The sequence below is a fragment of the Phalacrocorax carbo genome, chromosome 7 (genome assembly GCF_963921805.1).
Source record: "Phalacrocorax carbo chromosome 7, bPhaCar2.1, whole genome shotgun sequence".
In the NCBI taxonomy this organism is placed as follows: Eukaryota; Metazoa; Chordata; class Aves; order Suliformes; family Phalacrocoracidae; genus Phalacrocorax; species Phalacrocorax carbo.
In genome coordinates, this window is record NC_087519.1 from 31,149,761 (window position 1) to 31,172,742 (window position 22,982).

At 37.5% G+C, this 22,982-nt stretch overlaps 1 protein-coding gene and 1 long non-coding RNA gene across 3 annotated transcripts in view; one reads left to right on the forward strand and one right to left on the reverse strand.

Annotated features, from left to right (window-relative positions):
- The window catches only part of LOC104050678 (period circadian protein homolog 2-like), a 52,582-nt gene that overhangs the window by 25,796 nt on the left and 3,804 nt on the right, over nucleotides 1–22,982 (reverse strand). Inside the window, 9 exon segments of the mRNA XM_064457323.1 lie at nucleotides 1,407–1,608; nucleotides 3,238–3,359; nucleotides 3,878–4,032; nucleotides 7,152–7,220; nucleotides 7,779–8,121; nucleotides 8,124–8,251; nucleotides 9,483–9,584; nucleotides 14,870–17,227; nucleotides 18,264–18,320. Coding sequence (XP_064313393.1) covers nucleotides 1,407–1,608; nucleotides 3,238–3,359; nucleotides 3,878–4,032; nucleotides 7,152–7,220; nucleotides 7,779–8,121; nucleotides 8,124–8,151 — 919 coding nt within the window. The 5' untranslated portion in view covers nucleotides 8,152–8,251; nucleotides 9,483–9,584; nucleotides 14,870–17,227; nucleotides 18,264–18,320.
- LOC135314345 (uncharacterized) lies at nucleotides 10,019–21,135 on the forward strand. 2 transcript variants are annotated; one of them, XR_010373862.1, is made up of 3 exons: nucleotides 10,019–10,755; nucleotides 19,548–19,761; nucleotides 20,952–21,135. It is a non-coding gene; the product is annotated as an uncharacterized LOC135314345 (long non-coding RNA). The 2 variants fall into 2 exon arrangements; XR_010373861.1 differs by having other exon boundaries at nucleotides 10,020–10,325.

Consider the following 22,982-nt stretch of genomic DNA (forward strand, 5'->3'; position numbering starts at 1 on the left):
CCTCTCAGATTCTCAGGCTGGTGTCTGAATCACAGCTGCTTGCTTGTTAAGCCTTTTGCCAAAAACATATCTAAACAGTTTGCCAGTTTGAGCTGTTTACTCTTACTAGCTTTCCCACTGTACTCTATAGTATTGACCAACATTTGATTTTCTGGGACCCCAAAATTTGACCTTTTGCCTAGAAAGGCACTAGGACAGGTAGATCATCAGATCCACTTCACCACCACCACCCAAAACAAACAAAAATAGTATTTGTCATGAGGGCTTTCTCTCACCTTTTAAGCCTACTTCCCTCTTTTAAGCCTGTTTCCCTCTTTTTCCACAGAAGCCACAGACTGATTTTTCAAACCAAACTCTGGTCTTTCAAAAGCCTCGGTGCGCAATACTTTTGGATATTACAGTCAGATACATGGGCTAGTGTGCATAGTTCCACTTACTGCATTTTTGAATTTTGAAGCTATACACAAGCATAATGAAACTACAGAAAATGTTTCAGAAAAAAAACCCTGCACAACTAAATAATATTTGTAATTAGGATCACATGGCGAGAATTCACCATTGACCCTGTTTTGAGCAGGTTGGACTAGAGACCTCACAAGGTCCCTTCCAGCCTGCTTTATGTGTGCATTACCTAGTATATATTTATTGCCAATTGATTTTTCAGATTAAATATGGTTCACACTCTGACTTAACTTAATAGACTTAGTATACAATGGATTAGAACCTCAAACATTTAGAGCAGACCTTGAAGTTCAAAGTGTTTGGTTAAAATAGTTGGCAGCTGTTTCTCAATTCCTAACAGCCATAGCTATACTAGTAAAACAATCCTCCCACAAACAAATAGCAAGTGCCCTAAGACATATGATCCTTCACCATTAGCACACCTAGCATCATTTCTCTAAGGCTAAAATAATAGAGATATGATTACACTTGGTGAATGCACAGTGATGGTAGTTGAAGTACATCTTTCTACACTGTAATCAAAGTGTCCAGTATTCAAATCATAACCATTTTTAAAGCAAGGAGGCAGAATATTACCATCCTTATATGTGGAAAAAAAAAAATTTTAAAGAAAAACTGCAGTCACCTGATTGCTAGTAAAAGTGGAAAGCAAACCCACTCTTCAGCAGGAATACCGACTTTGTTTTCATTTATCATTTGGATGAAAGGGGCACAAAAACCAATTAACAATGACATCCAGGAGACTTTCAGCCAACAGAGGAGCCTTGCTGATTACACAAGTGTGTTATACATCTAGTATTGTCCAGAGATGCTCTAATAATGCATCTGTATTATACCCTCAAAAAACGATGGAGAAGGATGGAAGGATATTAAAAATCAGTTCAAATATTTGCATTTGCATGACAAAGAAGATCAGAAAAATATTTGCTGTTGAGACCACTCACCAGCTCTATTGCAAATATTCCATGATGGTAATCTGTATGGGGTAGTAGAAGTATAGAACACACTGACATCCTGAGGCGCCAAGAACTCCACAAATTTGGCATTTTTAAAATAACCCCTTTTACAGCGGAGAATAGAAGCAGCTTGATCAGAGATGTACAAAATTTTCCCAGTAATCAAAGAAACAGCTACAGCAAACATATCCTAAAAGCAAAAATCTCAAATTATTTAGACAGTTTAAAACATTCTTCAATCTAGTATGTATTTCTTAGAAAAACACTTAAGACACAAACGCATTAATAAATCCAAAATAAAAATCAAGGAAATAGTGTCAAGCCTTATCTGTTTAGGGAGCAATAAAATTAATCTGCTTATGAAGTAGACACTGACAGTACAATTTTTGAACTGTGCAGTAAGATAATACACTAGCCTCTTACCGGGTTACGAGCCTTAGGTATCATTGCCTAAAATTTTAGCATGCAGAATGAATTTACAAGTTAAGAATTAAAGAGCTTCCAGCTACAAAACTGCTCATTTTCCTTGTGCTTGTTACAGGCATATTTTACATTTATGATATTCAACTGTTTCATGAAAGGCTGTTCATGTTACCTTGTCCATACACTGTAAAATGAAAAAAAACCACTCCAAACCACTTGGTAAAATAATGAGTACACAAGTGGAAAAAAATCCCACACAACCATACGCACACTCATATCATTTCACATTGTTTTTCTTCTTGACGCAGACGAGTTTCCTGCATCATAACCTTTAGTGCTTGATCCTCTTAACACTAAACACAAACTTAGAGAGCTGTCATCAGAACACTGGTTTCACAAACTCAAATGCTTCAGGTCAGTTGAACAATGTTTACGATATTTGGCCCAAATTCTCAGTTGTCCTCCACACTTCCTATTTATTTTACCCTGTGGGCAACCTTTACTATTCATAGATACAACAAAACCCACCTACTTCAAGCTAGGGAACATCCCCCATCATGCCATTATTTTATTGATTTCCGAACTTCACACATTCAGGCAGAGGCTTCAGGGGAAAAAAAAAACCAACCCAAAACAAAAAACAGTGGAACGTAGTCTAATAAGGTACGTCTAATGCAATTATTTTTTGAAGACTCCATAATATATCCCTAAAACACTGGGAACGTGAAAAATAAGTAATTAAAAAATCGTTCAGACTATCATTTTACTGCTAAGAAGAACAGCTGATGATCATCAGTGTAGTTTTCTAGCCAAGAAGGCACAGTTACCACTGGATCACAGAGTAAGCCTATACCAGTTACAAAAACTAAAATACCACAGAAGAGAACACAACAAACAGCGATTCCAACACTTACACCACTTTCCAGTCACACTAACACAAAGAACTGATGAAACATGAAATAACCCCTACAGATAAGGATAAGCTGAAACAATCCACAGTGTGCCTTGACTAAAATTTGGAAGGAGTTAGTCTCCAACTTTAGCAGGTGTCCTAAAATGAAAGCTAGTGATGTCTCACAGTGCATTATATCACATGAATGCTGAGATATGTCACACCATTGTCCCTAAGCATGCAGTAAAACTCGGGACCAATGAGTTTAGACTACTTATTTCCCACTTAACTGACAGAAAAATAAAACCTCAGATCAAGCTGTTACTGGCAAAGTCTGCAAAGGCTCAGAATTTCTACTCAACATCCCCTGGAAGGCAAAAGCCAGCTTTTCTTCAGCTTATTGGCCTAGCTACCAACTCATAGCTTGTAAAAAGACAACATGCCTGAGAATTCCAGTTCTAGAAAATATTTTCAAGACACTCTGAACTGGATCAACACACTCACCGCATTTTTCATTATGTATTCTGAGGTTATAGTCTCAACTTCTTCCACTGTGTAAGATGACACATTGAGTCCAGCAGGCTGGGATTCATTAATCATCAACAATTGGTAATACTCCTCATTGGCTACATGAGAACAGTAAACAACTTAGAATTAAAAATCTCATCAATAAACATCAAGCCTGGAAGCAGTAAATGGACCAAACCTTTTTTGGCAGCAGCACAGAATGGACAGTTGGGAAATCTATGTACTATTCCAAATTAGTTTTTCCTTGATAGAGCTTCCTCATCAGGAACCCAAATAAATTCACCCATCTTAATATACCCATATATGCATGATCATACATTTTGGTCTGTTTAACAGTTCAAATAGTAAGAAATTGTAAATTGTTAATTGTTTTCAAATTCATTTTCTAACTCAACAAATAATAGTAAAATATCAAGCATCTAGAAAGCTGCTTTAATTCCCAAAGGAACACAAGTTAACAGAGCCAACAAATGGGAACACCATGAAAACATCTGTTTAGAGAGCTTTTCAAACTTAATAAACTTAGCTTTACACCAACAGCCACATCTAAATTCCTATTCTAAATGTTTAATTTTACCCAAGTTAGCATTATCTAGGTAGTGTCATACTTGATTACCTTTAACTTGTTTAATGCTTTTCAGGGCATATTTCAATGTTGTTAGGACACTAGATTTGCCTTTAATTTTCTTTTCAGAAGGAAGGTGAGCTTTCAGCTCTTGTAATGTTTTCAGCAATTCCTTTTGTGTTTTGGCTTTAGTGGACTGCTCACTACTGTAAGAGTAAAGACAAAAAATAAAACGTCACTTGAATGCTTGATGTGACACACCATCCTCACAGAAGTCCAAATAGACTCTGACACTTGTCACGTACCTAAATTTGCATAGCTAGCCACATTAACTTTTCTAGTACTTAGTATCAACATTCAGAGTTTACAATAATTCTTAAATTAGCTAGAATAATTTAAAGTTAAAGATTTACCACCACCTGAAGTCTTACTATAAAATGTACTGTGTATGTGCAACAGTACATATACACAAGCACCAGAGAATATTTTTTTTTTGCCACAGTCTCCCTCCTCCCTTTTTAGTGGTATTTTCCTTAGTTCCTTTCAAATTCAAACTCCTAGAAATGTTCATGGACTTCAAAGAAGAGAAGCAGGAGGTCCATTCAAGTCTTCACCTCCTGTTTGAGCAGGTTCTCATAAGAAAGGTCCCTGAAAAGGGAATGGTAGTGGGAGAGCATCAAGTTAACAAAACAAATGGAGAAATCCTTGGAACATCGTATCCCAGTTAAGCATGGCAATACATTATATAAGATAAGGAAACCTGAGTAAATAGGTACGGTAAAGAATCAGGAGGGTGGAGACAGAAATTGCATTCACATTTCTCAGGTGCACATTCAGAAGTGCTGTCTCAGTGTAGAAGGTCAAACTACAGAGATCACCAGTGCCAACACCAGAAAATTATCTCCTCCCTTTGCAGTTTCTGATATGTCTCCCCATTATTAAGAGCTGCTGATAAAATCAAAAAGGAAGAGAAAAGCAGGTAAGGGAGGGGAGGGGGAAGATGACAAAGATGGGTGGCAAGTGGGTAGGAAGCAGTTAAAATGAAAAAAATCACCTTGTCTTTCTCATTGGAGTAGATTTGAAAAGCTAATCAGTCACAACAATCACAAGGATTCTAGAGGTTTTTTAAACCTTCCTAAAAATATGTTCTTCCCCATCAAAAGGACTGTCTTCTCTTACCACCTGATTGTCATGACTGGTAGTCTCTAAGAAGTTACCCTAAGAACCACTGTAGAAACAGTACTCTTAGCAACTGCACTACCCTGTCTGAAACTGCTCAGTAAAGTGGCTTCAGCTTCCAGGTAATTTTCAAGAGAACTCCAGAACATTTTTCTGGAAAGTTTGAAAAGTTCTTCAGGTAGATCAATCATCTGACAGGTGTTGGGTGCATTTCACCAAAAATGCTTGGAAAGTGACAAAGCTGGCTTGTACTAAAGAATGTTCATTGTTCTTGTTTACATCACAAGCTACTAGGAGAAACATAGCATTCACTTAATCAGTGGTCATTTTGTACTGAGAAATAATGGCAAGGGATAAGACAAAAGACTATAGTACTCCCTTGGGAAACATTGTGTTCATGTTGTATATTAAAATCACATCTACAATGTGGCTTGACAGTTTGGACCGATACAATCGAACAGGGCCTTGTTAACAGAAAAACCCTCTACACTTGCAGTAAGGAGGAAGAGAGAGGGGAAGATTATGAAATATCTGAGCATACTGCTGTTTTTGTACCCTCCAAGTATTCTTCATGAGAGCAGTCACTCTTTTGCGAGAAAGGAAACCTTCCCAAATTAGCCTACAGCAGCTGCAAATATTTTTCAAGGCAACTTGTCTTCTGTAAGTTATACAAAACAAAAATGTTTTTCCAAAGATCAGTAATGTCAAGCACAGCAGCCAACCACAGAAGAGGCTTGACTTGCACATGGCAGAATAAGTTTTATAAAGATAGGAGTTTCCGTTCTGCTTTATGTAGACAATGAACTGGAAAGGTACCTACAGATATTAAACTAAGTAGTTGGTTGGTGCTGATATTGAACCCAAAGCCCACTAGTCTTTGAATGAAAGACTAAACTTACAGATAATCAGCCTATATCAGTCTTTTCTTTATGGATCCTTCTCTAGATATCCTCAGTCTCCCATTCCCAGATGATCAGGTTCTGCTCTGTAACCCTCTAGCACTGTGCCTGGCATCTGGGGAAAACACTGTACCCCTATTTATTGCTGAGCAGAGAGCTATTAATGAAATTTAAAATAAAAAGGTATCAGGAAAACTGTAACAAGTAACCCCCAAAAATCTTGCAGTGAAGAAAACAGAATCAATGGGAAAGGAAGATTAAGAAATGTGTTTGGCTCACTGTCTTTGATACTAAGCAACATCAACTCCAGAACACAACTGCCACTTGAAAATACAGCATGGAACAAGATCTCCAGGTGCCTGCAAGGCAGACACAGACAGTAAGTTCATCAAGCACCAAATGGTGCAAAGGGGTAATTTTAATTTACCACTTCTCTAGGAACGGCATCAGGTAGAAACACTTTCAGGTAGGTACATATCGATAGGGGTCTTAACATCAGTATGCTATAGCTAGATATCCTTGATCTGCTCAGGACCAGGTTTTTGTCTCCTGATCAGAATCTGACTTAAAAAAACCCAACAAGTACAGTAGGGCACTCTGAAGTGTCCAGATTTGAGCCTTCAATGCCACCAGGTTTCTCAAGGCTATCAGGGTCAGAAGCAGAGTTCATACAGGGGGATTCCTGCAGCTGATGTTGGTTTATCCTTATAGACTTGAGGCTTGAATCCTGGCGAATGGAACACAGGAGAGGCAGATGATATGGCTGCTGGACATCAGAACACATCCAACTCAGTGGGTGAGTTCTGATGTTAAAACACTACTATCAGGCAAGGGCTTCAGACTAAATTCTGAAGAGCAGAAAGTTTAAAGAAAAGCTTAAAACCCCCCAAAACAACAACAAAAAAACCCACCAAAAAACCCACTAGAGCTGAAACAATATTCAAAGTGAACCACAAAAATTACAGAGTTAAGCTACCAAATCAAAACAAAGTAAAATGACTTGAGTCATTGCATAACTTGCATGGAACAGCAAAAAAAAAAAGCTCTAATTCAACCATGTGGTTAATAGGACATGCTACTGATTATGGACAGGAAGAAAATCAAAGAGAGGACTTCTTGTGCACTCCTCCAGGTCTAGCCAAAAACAAGACAAAAGAAAAAAACCACCACCAAAACCACAACACTAGTTTTCAGAATTTAGCATTACATGCATGCAAATTACTGTAAATATATGCACATTAATTTACCTGCATCCACTGCTAGACTGATTGTGTTCAGAGTTTGCAATCATCAGACTAAACGCATTTGAGCTTGAACTAGAAGAAGGAAAGATAGGAAGAGGTTAATATTAGTAAACCTAACAAACAAGTTTTAGTTCATTTTAGCTTTATATCTTCCTATTAATGACTGGCTATCGAGGAAAAAAAAAACCCACCACTTTAAAAGCTGCTGCCTGGTACAACAAATGGAAACTATAACTATTACACATTTGTCCATGAAGGCTCTTCTTACTGAAGCTTTGCTCTGTACACTAAGCTATTATTTAGAAAGACTAAAATAGCACAGTTGCATCCTTATGCATAAAAACAGACTGACATATATACAATCAAAGAAAATATATAAATAAGGCCAATGAAACACAATGATGGGAATAAAGATCAAAATTAAGCTGGGTCCAAAGAACACTAGAGATCTCTTTACAAATTATAATATACAAAAGTACAAGTTAACTGGTGGAGAAGAACACTCAGCTTCAATCTGAATTGATTGAAGATAGGCTTTATACCATAGTTGTTATTCATAAATGAGATTCAAATGGAAAAAGCCTTCAGTGACAAAAATAAAAATGCAGTTTATTTAATATTAGCTACTACCTTTTGTGACAGTCTGAAGATTCCATGAGCATTGCTGACTCTTTCCCATTTTCATCAGATTCATGGCCATGAGAATCATGCCCACTCGAGTAGTTTTCATTTGTGTCATTTCCACTGAAGTCATTTCCACTGGATCCACTGCTCATTTCAATATCTTCCTGAAGAACTTCATGAGAATGTTCAGGCTTTGTCTGAATTTCTGAATCTTCAGCAATCATCTGGCTATGGTTATTTGCAAGTCCAGAATAATCACTCATTTTCTGTTGCTCTTTTAAAGAGAATGACAAAGAAATCTTTTCACTGATACCAGCTTGCTGCTCAGGGTTCTGCTCCTCAGTGCTAAGTAGAACCCTCTGAACTTGATAAAGTCCATGGGACACTCGTTAGAAACACTGCCAAGATCAAGAGCAAATCAAGCCATATTCAGAATTTCTCTCTGTACAAATTCTGTTTGGAAGTACAGACCCACAAATCTGAGGAAGAAGGGAAGGAAGAAAAAACAAAATTCATTTTCTTGTTTGCCTTTGCTGACAAATGGAATTCTCGCTGACAGATGAAATTAAAAGTGAAATTCACAGTTAGTATATTCAGCATTTGAACAGTGAAAATATTCATTTAAATATAATTGCAAACTTAACAGTGTTTTATCATGGAAAAGGTATTTATTTTTTAGTAAAAGCCCACACAAAAAGAGGGAGTGAAATAAACATTAAAAACTCCTTTAGACTTTTAATATTCAGTTGTTTTCTAATCTCCTACTTAATACCTGACAATTTTACTGACATCAGAGTATTCCTTAGTTGGTCTGGAGGTTGTTTGGGATTTTGGGGGTGGGGGGTGTGTGTGGTGTTTTTGTTTTGTTCGGTTGTTTTTTTTAAATACATAGCCTTGATTTTTTTCTTTTAAGATCACTTCTGCCATTTTGACGAATTATTCATTTCTTTCTTTATACAAGAGCCACATAGGTAGGCAGACTGAACATACAACAGGAAGAGCAAAACTAAGTACACAAACCTACCTATTTATCAACAACAAAAATTCTAAGACACAAATAAGTCTGAGTCTAATTTTATCTATTGCTTATTACTAATTCAGAGCAAAAAAAAAAATCTCCATTGTTTAGAGAAGTAAGCTTAAAACTAAACAAAAAAAATTCCCTGCTTTTAAAGCAAACTCTAATGTACCAGGCTTAAAATCAGAGTGTACATGGAAGTAAATTAAGAGCAAACTAACACTGAAGAGCCATCAAAGAAGAATTACTAGAGAGCAGTTCAACTTTATTCATAAAGATATTTAATCTGACTCATTTCCTCGTCTATTTCAGCAGCCCACAGAGACAACAATACTGCAAAACCATGAACTAAGATTCTCTGAATAATGTAATTCATCATCAGGACAAAAAAAAAAAGGATGTTTTTAAAACAACTGAACCATATTTGTTCCTTTGAAATATTGAAGATTACAATTGTTGACTAATAAGCCTCTAACTTGAATAACAAAGTCAATGAAAAAATCTGCAACTAAGTTTTGCTAATATTAACTGCAGCAGCTTCCTTTTAAACACAAATACATACATGTATTTGTTTTGTTTTAGAAAGCCTGGAACAGAAGATATAAACTTTAATATTAATTTAAAACACACTATGATCCTACTCCCCACCCCCTCCACCCCTCCCCCCCCAAAAATTGAAACTATTCTCTTACCCTCCTAATTGCTGTTTTTCCAGACATTTTACATTTATTTTGAGTTTTTCAGAAGAGAATACTACTCGTCTCCTCGTTTGGCCAAAGTAATATGCAAGATATCTGTTTTCATTTGAAAGAGGAAGTGTAGTTTAAGGACATTTATTTAAGCTCTCAGTAATGGTATACAAATCTAAATAAATGATTTTTTTTGTTGTTGTTACAAGATTATTCACTAGTACTTCATTTTAGGTAGTAATAAAAAACCCTCTCTGGACAGAGTAAAATATATGGCTATTCCACTTTTGCATGTACTCTAATCCAGACTAAATAGACATTCTGATATGCTGTTATATTGAGTAGTAGTATACAGATAGTAAATCACACTTCAGTAGCTCTAAGTTTTTTCAGGACTAAGTCACTTCTATCTTAAAATTACATAACTGGAACATGCAATACAAGAATATTTACTCTTAGATGAAACTCTACTATTATTTCACAATGGCACATGTTCTGGTGGCCAATGATTAACTAGCTCAGACAGTTCATCTCTGATTTTATCTCTCTGGTAGACAGAGCTCACACTTTCACTTGCCTTACCTAGCTAGACATTTTAACGAAGTTCTGTGCCTGTATATAGTCCACTCTACCATGCATGCTCCTAATGAGCCTTACTGGTTTGTGACACCTGTGATATCATCTGCAGTATCATGGCCTGTGCTCAACAATGCAGGGCTAGCCACGACTCCTTTTGTTCAAGAGTGACTGAAAACGTTAAAGGGCTCAGAAGAATGAATATAGAACATGGCACTGAGGAATACCTATATGGACAGCACATGAGACAAACCTCCTGTTACTGTATAGGTAAGGAGCTTTTTATAAATGTGTTCGTCTATTCTCACCCAGGAAATGCTCTTACCGCTACTTCAAGTATTGGAGAAATAAGAGCACCTGTCTCGTTAAATAACTGAACCCACTTTCAAGAAGCCACTTCTCATGGGACATCTGTACTATTATTTCGCAGAAGGCACTGAGGTTATAAAGTTCTATATAGGATTCAATGAGTAAAGGTACTCCAGCAAACTACTCGGCTAGCAATGGGATGGCTTTTTACCTTCCCTGTGAAAGTTAAAGGTAACCTTGGAGATCATCTACAGCCTTTTGTCCCCTTCAAATAAATGCTTTATGTGCAATAAAACTACACAAGTTAACCCCATCATGATTAAAATGAAGCTTTTGGAAAAAAGACAGCCACGGCATCTCCTGAAGAGGAGATCTGATGTAGGAATTTAAGGTGAGATTCAACATCCCTCATAATGTATTATGTGCCTAAAATAGGAGGTTTCTTCTGTTTTTCTGACCAAATGCTACTTAGAAAGAGCTTTAGATCAAGATAAAAAACATACTGCTATAACTGAAACATTATCTGCTAGTAAACTATGTTAACATGATTTCTTTAGATGTAGGGGAAAAAGCTGTCTCAAAACAACCAAACACACACCAAAACAAACAAAACAAAAAACCCACCAAAACCAACACACAAACAAACCAAACACCAACCCCAAACTTTGGGATGCTATACTTGAAATCCCTTAAAGAAAACTACATAAATCATTGCTGACAGGTTCATAAGCATGAACTGCTCGAAGACATACTCTTAGGGTAGTCCTAAATTCTCTAAAGGTAATTAGCCCAATATTATAGTAATGCAGGTTTCAGGAAAATTGTGCTATTTATGGGAAGAGCAATGATTGTACGACAGCTTTCCTACTCTGAATGCTAGCATTCTGTATTTCAGTCTTTACGCTTGTGAAACCTATTCTCCTGAATTCTGAAGCCAAAGTGATACATGTGCCATGGTATTTTCAGCCTCAAGAGTTGTCTGCAACTACTTTTTTGTAATCACCTTTCCTTGGAAAATTATTTCCCCAAAGTCTTTTCTGTGATCTGTGGAAGTTTAAGAGTCAATGAAATTGTGCCATAGGTAGCATGCAGAGTCTTACAGTTTGAACTTCTCAGCTGTTAAACCACTAATGAGTAATTTTTTCCACCTCCAAATACCATCTATTGTCTCATCTCCTCCCTTCTTTCCCTGACACTTAGGCTAGCTTCTTCCAGGTATCTGTAGCAAACTTCAATACTGCTTCCTTAGGTGGCAGGGAATCATTCCCAATACATATATAAGCTGTCCAATAGCTTTTGAAGAGTCTCCTGTGCCTCCTTGAATAAGAGCTGAGTAATTCAATGACAGTCAAGATTTCAGGGTTTTAAAAATTATTTTAAGGAATGAATTAAAATTAAGAAAGTCACCAACAGAAAAGAAATAGGTACTGGCCTATATGAGATACCATGTGAGTTTTCTTCCTCTTGACACCTGGCAGAAACTTGTGTCAGGAAACCCTTAAGTTGTATTACTTCTGTCTCAAACTAGCAACATGCCTGTGCTTCTGCAGCTTTGCCCACAGAAAGTGTCTACACAGTAGCTACATAACCACATTACAGTGACTACAATTTGGAGCCCAAGGACAATGGTGACAGAAGCAAAGAAAAGAGTATCCCAGTAGCAGAGAAGATACAAGTTTGACCTTTTTGAAAGTCTATTTTGAGAAGAACTGGTTCAGCTCCTTGAGGTAGAACGGTGTTCTTAGGCAGGACTGGAAGATTAATGCCACTGAAAGTCAGTCTTGCACAAAATTTCTTCTGTTTCAAAATCTCCAAAACTTCAGTACCAGACGCATGTACCAGTGTAAGGAATACAGGAAGAATAAGAAAGAATGAACAAGAAAAATACTATGATAGACTTCCAAGAGCTTCTGGGGAAAGATGGAAGAGAAGAGAGTTTCTAAAACAAGAGTTTGTCTGATAAATAAAAAGCCCAAGATACCCAAAGTAGCAATGTTAATATAGGGCGTAAGTCTGGAAAAATTTTCTACAAAGAGACTGGAATAACTGTGAAAAAAGAACAGACTGGCAATTACCCTACACCATGCTCTGTGCCTGTAATTTTAGCTAAGAACTGCTGCATCTGGCTGGACTTCACGCTCAGACAGAGGAAGACCTTAAGTGGAACATCTGCATGCATACGCAAGCACCATGCAAATACTTCAGGAGCACAGAGGGTCAGTCATCCCAGACAGACTAACACTGGAGCTAATCTCAGTCAAAATGCCATAGTAAACTGTACCTATTCCTCCCACTTACATGCTTGAATAAATTTCCAATCAATAAGAAAACAAGAATGAAAAGGTAAAAGCTAGCATGCTTTCCCAGTCTGAGGCGCTCTCCTGTTACCTCAGTTTGAGGAAGGTAATTGCATCTCATACCAAGTTCAGTAAGCAAATGCAGACAGTCACATGGAAACAGAGGAAGAGCTCTTTTAGGGCTGATCTTGAGAGAAATACACTAAGCCAATTTTTCCTTTATTTTCCGCTACATCTTTCAAAACTTTTAGGGGAAGTTGTCTATTTTGACTCTGTAAATAACAACTTCTTTTTAATCTTAAATTGGCACCAGTTAAGCTTGATTTTAAGGCAACTGGCTCACAAAGACGTTGAACACTTCTAGGCAGAGAAAAGCCTCCCGAAGTCCCTCTGGCAAAGACTAGATCTTGATGCAGCGTATTGAAAAGCAACATACTTCCACTGAACACTAAGGACAAATGCAGGCATTAATATGCCAGGTTAGATGCGCTAAAAATGTCTTCCGGTTATTCATTAGCTACAGAAGCCCCTTTACCCTGCAGTAAGACAAAGGAAACAGCCTGAACTTTAGTGTTCCCAGAAAAACACGCCAAAATTTGTGTGGACAAACACTTGAAGAGATAATGCTTTTATGCTTCTGAAAAGCCCTCATAAGTGCTGCAGGACACCAAGGAGGCAAATTTCTTTTGAAACTATGGCATTTAAATTCAAAAATCTTGTTTCAACAAAGATTTGGTTACATTCAGAGAACAGATTTTTTCCAGATTTCTTTTCACACAAGAAGTATTGTGTCTAGTACTGGCATTTAAATAATAATAAAAAAACTCAGAATGAAAATTATCTAATCCGAGAACTAAGCAAGAGAAGAACATCTGAAGATCTGAATCTAAATTTGCAACTAACATGAACTTATCAATATTCACAAATGAAGCAAGGGGCACACCACAGTTTTTTACTATATTTTAGACATGTGAACATCTGGGGACTCTTAAATGTACTAGCACCAATAGGAGACGCTCCTAATAGTCAAGATTCAAGTTTACTGAAGATCTTATCAGCAAGAAGAGTTTCTACATCTTCTGGATGATTGCTTTGCAAAATGGTAAAAGTGATCTCATTTGTATGACAAATAGCTAGCAAGGATTTAATCTTGCCACACAATTTTAGAGAAAATTGAAAATTAACATCTACAATGAATGCATTCTCCCTGTGCAATTAAAAAATAATTAATTGGTTGGTAGTAGCAAAACGTTGGGAAAAAATGTTGAAAAAACAAATGATAATCCAAGAAGTGACTTGTCTAACTTCATGGATTAATACTTCATCAGCAATAACACCGAGAGCTTACTCTTTTTGTGGCAAGAGACAGAAAAATTGACGGAATACCTTCACTAGGACACTTTCTAGGAAGGAAAAAAAAAGATAGAAATATGGCCATATTCTTGGCCTTCACTGTAAGAAAAACTAACAAAAGATGCTTAACAATTTCCTGCAAGACTTTTTGAATAAACAAATGACTTGTTTTTAAAATAGATTCCTCATCTCACTGCAAGTCATCATAAACAAGTTTTGCTCTTTTTCTTAAAAAGAAATTAGGTGTAAGTCAGAATTTTCTACTTAGGTCAATAAAATTATCAACATCTAGAATATCAAAAGTGCTTCCATAAAAATCTGAACTTCACAGCATTAGTTTTACAATTTGTTGTTAAGGATTCACCTTTCAGTTCAAGAGAATCCTGAACACATGGCTGTTACTTAAAAATAAAAGTTAGTAATATCTTTATAAAGGTTATCCTAATTAACCACTGCTTATAGCTGCCACTTTACAGAGGAACTGACCAAGACATTGCCTTGGTCCAGAGCCATCCAAGTGCCACCCTGAATTTATAGCAGCACCTGTACAAGAAGGGGTCAGTGCAAGCACCAGGCCACGGCCCTTGCATCTATATCAAGGATGCTTCCAAGCAGAAGATTCCAAATCTCAACTTAAGAATAAGTATGGTTTTAGACTAAAAATGTCTTAGCTTCCAATCAGGTAACTCCCAGTTTATACCCCAAAAATAGTTCTGAATGAGCATACATATGACTGAAATCAGGTCTAAGATAGAACAAACACAGAACAATATATTTTCTGCACAGACTCTAGGGGGGTGAGGCGAAAGCATCTTTCTACTAACATGAATCATAACAATTATGCATGTTTCTTACCTGTTTTTGCTATGAAAAGTTGGTAAAAGTGTTTATCAAGCTCCCTCCCAATTAGCACCAAAAGGATCAAGTGCCTAGGTCCAGTGTCTCCCACATGCATTTAATTCTTGTCTCATCCTCTTCTACTGGAAATCTTTGACCATTACAGAGTCCGGACACCTCTACAACTATAAAATATAAAAGAAATACCTGGGCCCCCCAACAGTGTCCTCTTCAAAGAGATACCAGAGAGATGCTCATAGTTAGGCCATGCCTATGCAGACAAATGTTAGTTAAACATGAAACAGTCATTCAGCAGAGGAATCAGATACAAATTTGCATTTTAAACACTTCTGGTCTACAGTAAGGTCTTATAGAGCTTTAAAATAACAATCTTCCACAATAATAAAATAACCTTTCCAATTCACTATCAGTATGGTATCGTACCATGTACATGCATAGTGTGACAGCCCATGCAGACTATGTACACATTCACCAAGAATGAAGAGCCAACCTCTCCAGCAGATAATAGAGCAAAATGCCTGATGTAGTCAAGAGGCGCTCCAAGTGCTTAAGAAATTTGGTTAGAATACCATTTTAACATCTGACCTGAACTCATCTACATCGCTGTAGGCTTGGTATGAGCATTAAAGAGTTTACTAGGCAGTTATAAAATTGCAGTTCACAGAATCACAGAATTGCTGAGGTCAAAAGAGACCTCTGGAGGTCATCTGTTTCAAACCCCATGTTCAGGCAGAGTCACCTAGAACAGGCTGCCCAGGACCACCACCAGATGACTTCTGAATATCTCCAAGGGCAGAGATTCCACAGCCTCTCTCGACAATCTGTTCCAGTACTCACCCTCACAGTTAAGAGGGGACAAAAAAAAAAGGTTCAGAAGTCTGTACTAACAAAGTCCATCCACACTATTATTCTTCCTAAGAAAAACAGTTTCCCAACAAAGACACTGGGAATTTATGCAGAAAAAAGAAAATCTGAAAACTCTCCTATTAAATCTAGGAAACAAAGTCTATTGCCACATGCCACTACCACCTAACAAAGAAACAGTAAAATAAAAATCAGAATAAAAATCAGAAGTTCAGAAGATCAACATTTTTGTGGCAAACAATTACATCACTTTAAGTGTTTCATTTGAATATGCAGAAGGAACATTTGTAACAAGAATTTGGAACAGTGTTCAGATCCCAAGCTAACCATTTTGGAAGACAGCCCATGTTAACATGCCTTAATTTAAAATGCTGCACGTCTACCAACTGTTAAAAGTACATTTGTGTTGGCCAGACTTAAGGAAGGATTTATTCACAACGTTTCATTCTGCATAATGTCCCAAAGCTGATACGAGTTCTACAAGTCTTAGATTATGATACAAATCTGTGTACATTGGTTCTTTAATGTTTTGCCTCCATCTTTATCATAAACTGATAAAACAGAATTTAAATTATAAGCTCTGTATCCCTGACCATGAGAAGTGTTGGAAATTGCCTTATCTGGAGCTACTTGTAGATTTTGCTATTTTTAGCTTGGACACTGAAAATGTGGAATGTCTTTCAGCACTATTTAAAAATCTTGGTTTAAAGAACATTAACTCATCTCCCTGTGATCTATATTACCTTAATGGAGTTAAGTTTCTACCTTCACTAATCAATATCTACGTGAAATTAACCACGAGGTCTTGCCTATTTATGAAGTGACATAACACTTCTCTAATTTTATGTCCTCCATCGTGACATTTTCATAGATTAAAAAAATTTAAGAAGTTTAACAAAGTCTAGGTTTGAAGATGATATTCACAGGAGCAGCATATACCATTTTATCTGGGTATAATATTGCCTTCATCTACTTAATGCGTTTAGGAAGACATTAAGAAAAAAGAGTCCTTGTAAACTACTTAAAATTCTCATGGTAAGTCTTTCTGCAATCTAACTAAAAGCTAAGACAAATTTAAGCCAAAAAGATTTTTATTTGAAACTAAATACAAGTCATTCAAACCAGGCATTTTATCAGTTTGAGCAGAATTCAAAGCAGTCAAATCTAATCTCTAGTCTTCTATTATTTATTGGAGGAAATTGGAGGAAATTCAGGTAACTGAATATGCCCAAATCTAAAGAACTAAGAGAGTTCATCCATGTATGGCATCTCAGGAAAGTCTTTTCCAGAGAAGGAAGTCTAATTTGATCAATATAGAAAGAATATAGAACTTGTGACAACATTTCCTTCAATGCTGAGATATATCTATTCTAAGCACAGAAGACTTCAACTATTAGAAAAGAATGAACAGCTGCTTTAGGGAACACACCTGTATTATAGGATCCCAAGTAAGTTAACTTTCTGTAGAGAACTGAAGTCACACCTGCAGCACTGAAAAGAGAATGTTGCAGCTTTAAGAACCTATTCAGATCACATTTTGTAGCCATAGAAAAACAATATTTTTTCCAATCTTTTTGACTAATCAGACACTATAGTATTAATCCTCAAAATCTGTTACAGTTTCATCTGTATTGGAATATTACAGTACTATCCAGCACTGTTATCCTTCCCTTTCCTGTCTTGGGCCAATATTGTCCCATCATCAGATCACACGTAACAAGATCACTTGGATAAATTGTCTGCATCACAGATGACACGCCTGTTACCATTCTCCTTTAAACTCTTAGCTGTTTCCTTTTTTTTGATGCAATAACCATCAACTTTTATTCTCTTTCAAAATGTTTCCATAATACTGTCTATTCTGCTTCCTTAATCCATCACACATCCCACCCGAGTTGTAATAAGCTTTTTTTTTTGTCATCAGCTTCTCACATATCAAACAAACACACAGAAGTCAGTATCTCTGATGCCGTGCGTTCAACTTCTCAAACAGAGATTAGAACAGTATCAGCCTGTTGAAAAGTAGAGCACAACTGACCAAAAAATGCTGTTGGAAGCTATGACCTGCTTTCTAAATCAAAGCTTAGAAGCATAACACTTTCCTCTCTCCTCCTGAGCTACCATCCCGATTATCTGAGTAACACTAGCTGCTTCATTTTATGGACTCCAGAATTTTCCCCATCATTAAAATTTCTTAAAACACCTGCAAGAGCAATCAAAAGACTAAGTTATTAATTAAATTCTGCACAGCAAGCAATACAGATGTAGCACTGGTACTGGACACTACACTAAATTTCATTAAGTTTCCTGAAGACTTAGAGAAGCCACACCATTTCCATGGTCTTCATTATTAGCACAACAGGTCTTTAAAAATTTAATGCCCTGAATATTTTATTTTTCAGCATTCTGACATTACAGCTCAAATGAAGCATCCAAAGCAGCAACAACAAAAAAATATCACTTCAGACTCACTGAGAAAGAATTAATATTATACTGTCCCCAAGGAAATGATTTATAAGACACTCACCTTAATGAATGTACTAATCACGATCTTTCCAAATCTGAAAGTGTCATCAATATATTCCTATTAAGAAAAAACCATACTAAGTTTTATAAGATGAGAAATTATTTACGAAACATAAATCAAGTCAATTTAATAATGCAATACAAGTCCAATAATGTAAAAATATGCATTCCACAGATGAAGAAAGCTGTGAAGACTACAAATACAAAATGAGAGGTAATGCAAGAAATTTACTGATAAAAATATTTACTCTTATTGTAACCTAAATTCTAAATTGGTTCCTTGAGCAATGCACAGACTAACTCTTCACTGAGTTCTATTCCGCTTACAAACATAGGAAAACCCCCAAAATTCCATCTCCATGATCTTCATATATTGCTAGAACATTGTTTAGATAATACAGATATCAACACAGTGTGCTTCAAAAATCAGCCATTCACTCATCTGAGAGCATCCAAGCTAAGGAATGAGTATTATCTAGTATAAAATTTGGGATCGCATATTAGAATTCAATTTATGCTTCCTCTTCCAGAGATTACAGTCTTAGAACATTTCACCACCGAAATACAAATTCCAATTTAGCCTTAGCAGATGAAAAACTCTTCAGAGAGCTAATTCAGTTTAGTCAAAGTACTGACATCATGACCAAGACTAGTTCCATATTCCAAAACACAAGTATGCATTCTTAAAGCAAAAGCTATTCCCAGCTTACTAGAACTTATGCTTCTTTTACTTATATCTGTTTAAAAGAAACAAAAGAAAGAAAAAAAAAAAAAAACAGAAAGAAGCTTCCTTAGCTATACCCCAGGGGGCCAAACAGGAAAAAGATAAATGCCCTCAATCCTCAAGTGATGGTTCCTAAATGGACCTAAGCTTATGTCACCAGTCACTTCTATTCCTGAAGCACCCACAGTACTGCTATTATTTAATTTCCTTCCAGTTTTAGATAGGTGGTGCTGTTTTTAAAGTTGCCTATTCTCCCCACAGAGTAAAAAGTTTGCCTGAGATAACAGGACAAAGTCAATTCAGTTTTACTATGACTAGCACGGTACCTGCGCATTGTTGAACTTATCAAGTTCACCTTGTGGAGGGTCAACCAACTGTGCTGACCAACCTGGGCCAGCTCCCAACTCATCATTTGCTTTGCTGTAACTATAAGAAGCCAAGTACCAAAGTAATCTCCCCTTCTCCCCCACCAAAATGCAGTCAGAGCTGCTACTCCATCATTTAGCAGGAATTGTTCTCTTTTCTACGAGACTAGAAACAAGGCTTATTTTATCATTTCAGGTAATTATTCCTTGTTCTGCTAAGCCCACCACCTGAGCTCAAGTCTCCACAGTGGATCCAGACTGATCATCCCCAAGAGCCAACAGAAAATGTCTCTCTTCAGTTCATTCCTTCACCTTGAATAATAAGCCATGGCCCAGAGCTAAGTTTAAATGCCAACAGGTTGGGCATTTTCCATTAAGAAAAAGTGAGCACAGACATACACCACTGACAGGTAAGATTGTTGCAGCCTGTGCCAAGACATCTTGTGAAGAAGCTAAACAGAGTCCCCTTTACCTGCCCCATACTAATTTCTAGACATCCTTCCTTCCAGTCTTACAATAGGTACTTTCTTATAGGTGAACTAAAATTCTCTGTATTAAGTGTGAATTTAAAAAGACGTTTGATTTTCTTTGAAAACAGAAAATGCCATTCTCTTCCTGAGTGGAGCTGGAAAAATTAAGCAGAAGAACAGTAGTCAGAACTCTAATATCTGCATATGTCAACTCCTGTCCTTTTTGAACAAAATAACAAAAATGATACATTTGAGGAAGTGCTGTCACAGAAAGGAGGGGAAAGTTATCACATTCCACATTGCAGTCATATATGTCACCTTTATTATAGGCAAAAAAAATATCTAAAGTATCTACAACACCACATTTCAACTTTAATATTTGTTGACATCTCCATTAAACAGTATATATGAATGCCTACTGCTCCCCTCCCTTAAAAAAAAGGGGGCAGAATTTCACCATGGGGCATTGTATTTCCAGGCTAATGGTGCTCTTTAGACATCACTGCAGTACATATCCAGTTAAAGATTTCAGCCAGAATTAAAGTCCCATTCTGGAAGACTTAATGCCAAATAAATTCTGACTATTACTAATATGGCCCCCACCACATCAGTAATACACTCCACAAAGCATGGCAATCTAACAAACAAGGTACTTGTCCTGTGTTGGCTACACTAGTACCAAGAAATAAGAGCCCAAGTCACAGAGGAACCCATGGTGGAGATGTAACCGATATCAAAGATGTGCTTTATATACTGAATACCTTTGCACAATTAAAGAAACTAAGTAGCAGAAACATAAAATTACATGTAATAAAGTCAAGCACAAAAACCATACTGAGACAAAAAAGCTGCAAGGAATAAGGAGCAAAGGAAGTAAAACCAACAAAAAAGAGAAGTAGAGGACAGCCTCACCACTTCATCTTGTCTCCCTAAGCTTCAATTATGAAAAATCGCAGGTGTTATTTAACTGTGAAGTGCCTCTGTTTTAGGACAGGATGTCTGAAAGGCAGTATAGCTTTTGTGCTGGTTTTGGCTGGGATAGAGTTAAATTTCTTCATGGTAGCTAGTATGGGGCTATGTTTTGGATTTCTGGAAACAGCTTTGATAATGCAGGGATGTTTTTGTTACAGCTGAGCAGTGCTTACACAGAGTCAAGGCCTTTTCTGCCTCACACACCCCCCCCACACCCCGCCCCCCCCAGTGAGGGGGCTGGGGGTGCATAAGGAGTTGGAAGGGGACAACTGGGACAGCTACCCCAACTGACCACAGGGATATCCCATACCATATGGCATCATGCTCAGCATATAGAGCTGGGGAAAGAAGGAGGAGGGGGGAGGGACATTTGGAGTGATGGTATTTCTCTTCCCAAGTAACTGTTACACATGATGGAGCCCTGCTTTCCTGGAGATGGCTGAGCACCTGCCTGCCGACACGAAGGAGTTAATGAATTCCTTGTTTTGCGTTACCTATTAAACTGTCTTTACCTCAACCCATGAGTTTTCTCACTGTTACCCTTCTGATTCTCTCCTCCATTCCACCAGGAGGTAGTGAGCGAGCGGCTGTGTGGTGCTTAGTTGCAGGCTAGGGTTAAACCACAACACTTTGGTTCTACTTTTAAAAAGCCAGTTCTGTTTCTAAAAGGAAATCTCTAACTATCCTACCTATAAGAAAAATCAAGCATTAAAAATTACCACAGGACACTCAAAACCAGCCAGAAGCAAAACCCCAAAGTCTTTCCCAAACATTTTGATACAAATGAGCTCTTTCCCACTATCACATCTTTTCAGGATGAACATCGGTACTGCTTGCACTGAACTTCTGCAACCTGCTCACAGAGTCTGCAGAATAACCTCATACTCTTGCCCCAAGAAATGTGCTCTCTGTGTATTTTAGTCCACTTGTCATGTAAACAGCACGTTGATTCTTTACCCCTTCAGCACCCCCAATAAGGTTTTGCTTTCTGTTGGGAGAAAATGAAGGAAAAAGGGAAATCATGCTTCATGATTATATATCTCAAGGAAGGTAAATTTAGCCTCACTTCTTACGCCCTAACAAGCAAAGTTGTCTAAATCAGACTACCAAAAAAAAAGAAAAAAAATAAAAAAATCAGAGAAACGAGAACGCTCCTCTAAGACTACCACACACTACTTCAGCAGCAGCTGAAGACATCTGTACAAAAACTCTGCTTGACCTTACAATAGCTTTCACACACAAAAAATTCTCATAACCTCACTTGCATATGTCAATAAGCAGGAAAAATATGCTCTTCAGAAACACTGCCTGTGCAACTTGCGTGAAACTTAGTACGTTGCTGCTGTCCCTCAGAAACTCTTCAAGAGAGAGAGAGGACCAAGTAAGAGGACTTTGTACGGGATTGGTAGAAGGCCAGTGCAGGCATTCAGACATAAAGACACTATCTACACTTAAAAGATAACCTTAGAATTACAAAACAGAAGCACAGAAGCCTGATTTGCCCATGTTCCAGCATTGCTGGCAGGCAGAGTACAAGCAGGCTGCACAAGCATGCCTGGTGATCTAGCTAAGCCATTTACTAGAGCACCAGATCACCGCACGTATTCTCAGGCATGTGGATTCCCATGTGTTCAGGTGCTTTCCTACTACACACAGTTGCTGGTTCACTATCAGCGCGAGCAGAACGTGCTCTAAAAGAGTAGTTTCAGAGCCTCTCCACAGCCTTTGCAGATGTACGCAAGCCACCTGAACCTCCTTCGTTTTGGTCTCCTCTGCCATACTGTATTTCACAAAAGTGGCCTGGGGCCACAAGAAATCCCAGCAACAGATCACAAAACCATTAGCCCATGAAGTGTTTTTTTTGACTGCCGATTTCTCTTTTCCCATGCCCTTTAAACATGCTTTACAGAAGGAAGTATCTCACCTGTAACTAAACAGAAACAACTCCAAAAAAACCCTCTCTGTGTCAGAAGGTGGAATTGTTATTTACTTACCAACAGCTAGGTTTGCCTTACTACCAACCACATATGTTGCGCTAACAGCCTGGCCCCCACCACAGCAATGGTTAAGGTTAAGCCAGCGCTTAAAGCGGAAGAGGGGACAGACACAGTACTCAAAAGATCAGCACCATTACTTTCAAGATCACAATTTTCTGCATCCAGCCTCATCCTTACCCAAAAATGCAAGCC